Genomic DNA, 4,574 nt, shown 5'->3' on the forward strand with positions numbered 1-4,574 from the left:
TGTGTCCTGTCTTGTGGCGGATGTATCCTAACTGCAGCTGTTCCCCACCGCTCATGGCCACACGTGGACCCCGCTGCATAAGCCTTCAGAGCCTTTAAAAATTAACGCTTCTTGCACACATCTAAATTATTCCATACACACACACTCACTCATGCTTGAGCGTTTGCGTTACAATTTCATTATCATCTGTTGCATTTATGAGACAAGAGACTCTTTTTCAAAAGCCTAGATCTCAAAATTAAAACTTAACAAATGCATGCATGAGAGAACAATCAGGTCCTCGGGAATGCCGAGTAGTTATGAACCATTTTTTATTATAATGTTTCATACCTATACTTGGTTCCCACAGTTAATTCAGATTAATTCAAATTCCTTTGGTGGCATTTATTGGAAGTGACATTTAGTTAAAAGAAAGATATCACAAGCAGACTTGTAATATAATATAATGTAATGTAATATTTAAGAATATTTTAAGAATGATTTAATATAATACAATAATTGTATTTATTATTATTATTATTATTATTATTATTTAATTTTGTGTTTTTATTTAATTAGTTTATTAGCCTATTAGATTTGTTTATTAGATCTTGTTTTAATATGTATTATTCATTTTAGTAAGTTATGTTGTGAGTAGTATTCATTGAAATTATCCACATAAGTATTTGTTTTTAAATTGAAGTATAAATATATTGAGATTAAATATAGTTAAGACATAATAATTGTTATTATTATTACATTTTATATTAGTCTTAACTATATTATATCATATTATGTTATATTGTGTTATATTATATTATGCGTCTTATTTCGCTAGTTTTGTTTTTAAATATTTATTAGCCATTTTAGAAGTATTCATAGATAATGGGTCAGATAAAGTTGTTTTGTTTTGTTTGTTGAAATTTATTGTGGATTACTATTTGACTATTTGACTATTTGAGGATGAATGTAAATAAAGATGGTTTCAAGTGATGTTTCAATACACATTTTATTTATTTATTTTTGAGATGACCAGTTTGCAGAAAGACCATCTTGTCAAAAAATGAAAAACAAACTCCTTGCAGCATATTGAGTCCATCAGCGCAGTGTGTGTGTGTGTGTGTGTTTGAGGGCAGCGGGAGGCACCTGTAGTGCTCTTGGCCTGAGCTGATGATGGGCAGCTTAAAGCCCTGGTGACATTTAAATGGCTTCCTGCTGCTGACAGATTCTTGTCTGACAAACGGCATTAGAGACGCAAGGATCCAGCCTCGACCTGCTCCTCCCCGAGTCAACAGAACAGTCCCGCTCTACAGCACAGCAGCAATTAACACATCTGATCTCTCTCCTCCTCCCTGCCCCTCTTTTATCACTCTCTCTCTCTATTAGATAAGAGGCTCGCATTCATTTTGCCCACATGATTCACCATAAATCAGCTGCAGGTTCTCGGGGAAGTAGTTGTGAATGCCTTTGCAGCAAGCCATTCAGTTCTACAGCCGCTTTAAGGTCCATGATCTTACCATGAAATCAAATGCGTTTTATAGGCATCACAAAACCCATTTTAAAATCTGAAAAACACAGTTATTGGTACTGCTGTGTTCAAGTTGAATTTCTAAGGTTTATTTTTTTTCTCAGTGTTACTGTGTAAATTGTATGTGCTTTTTAAATCTAAATCTCATCTGCATTGAGTCGAGATGGATAAATTCTTTGTATTTAAATTCAAGAGAAGCAGACAGTCCTACATTATGATAGTGGCCAAAATATTTGTGTGAATTATTAAGCAATTGTTTTAATTTATTTTAATCACATTTAAAAGTAAATTAACTTTTTTACAAAGTTTTGCCAGTTTTAAGATATAATTAATTTCAAATACATATGTTAATTTTGTATTTTACCTTGTTTTATGCTTTTAGTCAAGCGGGTTAATAATAACAGTAATAATAGAAAAATACATGCATTATTATTATTAGTAGTAGTAGTAGTAGTAGTAGTAGTAGTAGTATTAAAGGGATAGTTCACCCCAAAATTGCAAATTCTGTCCTTCATTACTCACCCTCATGTCGTTCCAAACCCATAAGACCTTTGTTCATCTTCAGAACACAAATTAAGATATTTTTGATGAAATCTGAGAGATTTCTGACCCTCCATAGACAGCAACGCAACTACCACATTAAAGGCCCAGAAAGGTAGTAAAGACATCATTAAAATAGTGACATCAGTGGTTCAACTGTAATTTTATGAAGCTACGAGAATACTTTTTGTGCGCAAAGAAAACAAAAATAATGACTTTATTCAACAATTTCTTCTATTCTGTGTCGTGTAATTTGTGTTCTGAAGATGAAAGGTCTTACAGTTTTGGAACGACATTTTTGGGTGAACTATACCTTTAACTGCAACAAAAACATTCAAAACATTAAAAAACACTTTGCTTTTTCATTTTAATTCTGCTGCCACAGATTCAGTCAAATTACATGGCGGCACATTTACATGAAACAGCTTTTCCTCTCCCTGTATTTGTATGAATGGAGTTTTTGCTAGTGCATGAGAACTGTGTTTGTCTTTGCCAATGCCCTCAATACTCAATGATCTCTCTTTGACTGTCTTCCATGGCCTGAGCTCATTTCCTCTCAAGTGATTTTAAGCCTCAAGCTCCGTTCAGCTTTACCCAGTTGTAGCTAATTGGGTTAAATTATTAAAAAGAATTACAGTTCATTGAGGGGTAATTATCATCATGTTAATTAGAGTATGTTCAGATGACATTTATTTAATGCTTAAGATTTTTTTTTTTTTGGTGGTGGTGGTACTGAACACTTTGGTACTTTTTGTTTTAATCAAGCATTACAAACTTCATTTATTTATTTATTTTTACACACAGGCCCCCCCTCTCCGCCTCGAGATCTGGTCTACACCCTCAAACAGTCCACGCTCATTCTGGAGTGGGCCGCTCCGAATGACTCAGGCGGCCGAGGGTATCTCACCTACAGCATAGGCTGCCGGCGATGCGTCGGCCCCCCGCGGGCCCCGCAGGTGCAGTGTGAACCCTGCGGAGCCAGCGTGGGCTTCGTACCACAGCAGAGCGGCCTGACGGAGTGCACAGTCACCATAGTCAGCCTGCTGCCCAACTCCAACTACTCCTTCAGCGTGGAGGCCCGGAACGGCGTCTCAGAGTTACTCCCCAACAAAAGGTTCTACACGCAGGTCAACATCTCCACCAGCCTTCCAGGTACATTCTTCATAAAATATTTTAACTTGTGTTTACTTAGTATTAGGGGTGTAACGGTACATAAACATGATGGTTCGGTACGTACCTCGGTTTTGACATCACAGTTCAGTATGGTTTCGGTAAAGCAACGGGAAAAAGACGAAACAAAATTGCTTTTTTTAATTAAACAGTGGTTTACTGAACAAATTGCTCTTTCTTTGAATAAATTCAATTATAATTAAGATTTTCTATAGGGATGAAAATCTACCTCAGCTTATGATCTAAACTATATGCAGCCCTTTTCCATTACTATAAGATTACAATTAACAACAGAGCCCAAATGTAAATTTAATTACTATTTATTTTTAAACATAATAATCAGCACTTAACTTAAAAAATTGTATGCAAATATGTAAATTGCAAATGCAGTTTTTAAATTAACTTCTAAATTATAACATTTCTATTTGTTGTTGAAATATATTCATTTACACAGTGGCTGTCATAACTTGTTTCATAACAAATAGATTTAAACATACATTAAATAATTAAGACATCACTAACAGGTAAAGTAAAATATAATGAGTACAAAATCTAATATTTCGCAAAATGCTCTTCTCTAGACTTAATTTCTCTAGCAATCCAAAGAGCTGTGGACTTTGACTTGCCTGAGGTAAATTAAATGCTATGTGACATTTTGTTTTGATGTCATTCATTCATGTTTATTTCATGTTAAAACTAGTAGTAGAACTAGTAGTTCATTGGAAGTTTCCAATGAAGATCCACTCGTGCAGTGGTTAAAACAATGCTGTATTTGTTCGGTACAGATTTCGGTATAGAATTTTCGGTATAAATACGTGTACTGTTGCACCCCTACCTAGTATCTTTCCATGTATTTCCAAATAAAGTGCCTCAGTGAGTCAAAGTTCATTTTTTTATGAGGATAAAGTAGGGCTGGGCGATATAGCAAAAAAATGTATCAACGATATAATGTTTCATATCGTTCGGGATCGATAATTATTGACATTTTTTATAACCTTTTTTGCAGTGAAAAGGAATAAACCTCCACAAATTCGCGACGTGTGTTCTAAAAGTTTAAACTGTTTTAACTTTGCATGCCTACATCTCTTGTGTGAGACGCGAGTGCAGCAGTCGTATTTGTCCGTCTAAAAAATGCGCTGAATATGCGTTCTGTGTGAATGGCTTGGTTTCGGTTTTCACCTAATCAAGATCTTCTCCGCATTGAGCGTCTATTTCTCTAATATTTTGAATGAATAACGCAGCAGCGGTGCGTCTCGTGGGCAAGACTAACAAAACATTAAAATCACTTACATCATTATCACCGCATCTTGTGCGCCACTGATGACGCTCCCTGATGCACACCTAACATTCAAATGCA

General features: G+C 35.2%; 1 protein-coding gene across 3 annotated transcripts in view; it reads left to right on the forward strand.

Moving 5' to 3' along the window:
• The window catches only part of LOC107654743 (ephrin type-A receptor 7-like), a 164,435-nt gene that overhangs the window by 107,424 nt on the left and 52,437 nt on the right, over positions 1-4,574 (forward strand). For all 3 annotated transcript variants that reach the window (XM_016441974.1, XM_016441975.1, XM_016441976.1), the window contains exon 5: positions 2,852-3,199. In XM_016441974.1, the coding sequence (XP_016297460.1) occupies positions 2,852-3,199 (348 nt within the window). The remainder of the gene's footprint in view (positions 1-2,851; positions 3,200-4,574) is intronic.

Source organism: Sinocyclocheilus anshuiensis, unplaced genomic scaffold (genome assembly GCF_001515605.1).
Source record: "Sinocyclocheilus anshuiensis isolate Anshui unplaced genomic scaffold, SAMN03320099.WGS_v1.1 scaffold195, whole genome shotgun sequence".
NCBI classification, from domain to species: domain Eukaryota; kingdom Metazoa; phylum Chordata; class Actinopteri; order Cypriniformes; family Cyprinidae; genus Sinocyclocheilus; species Sinocyclocheilus anshuiensis.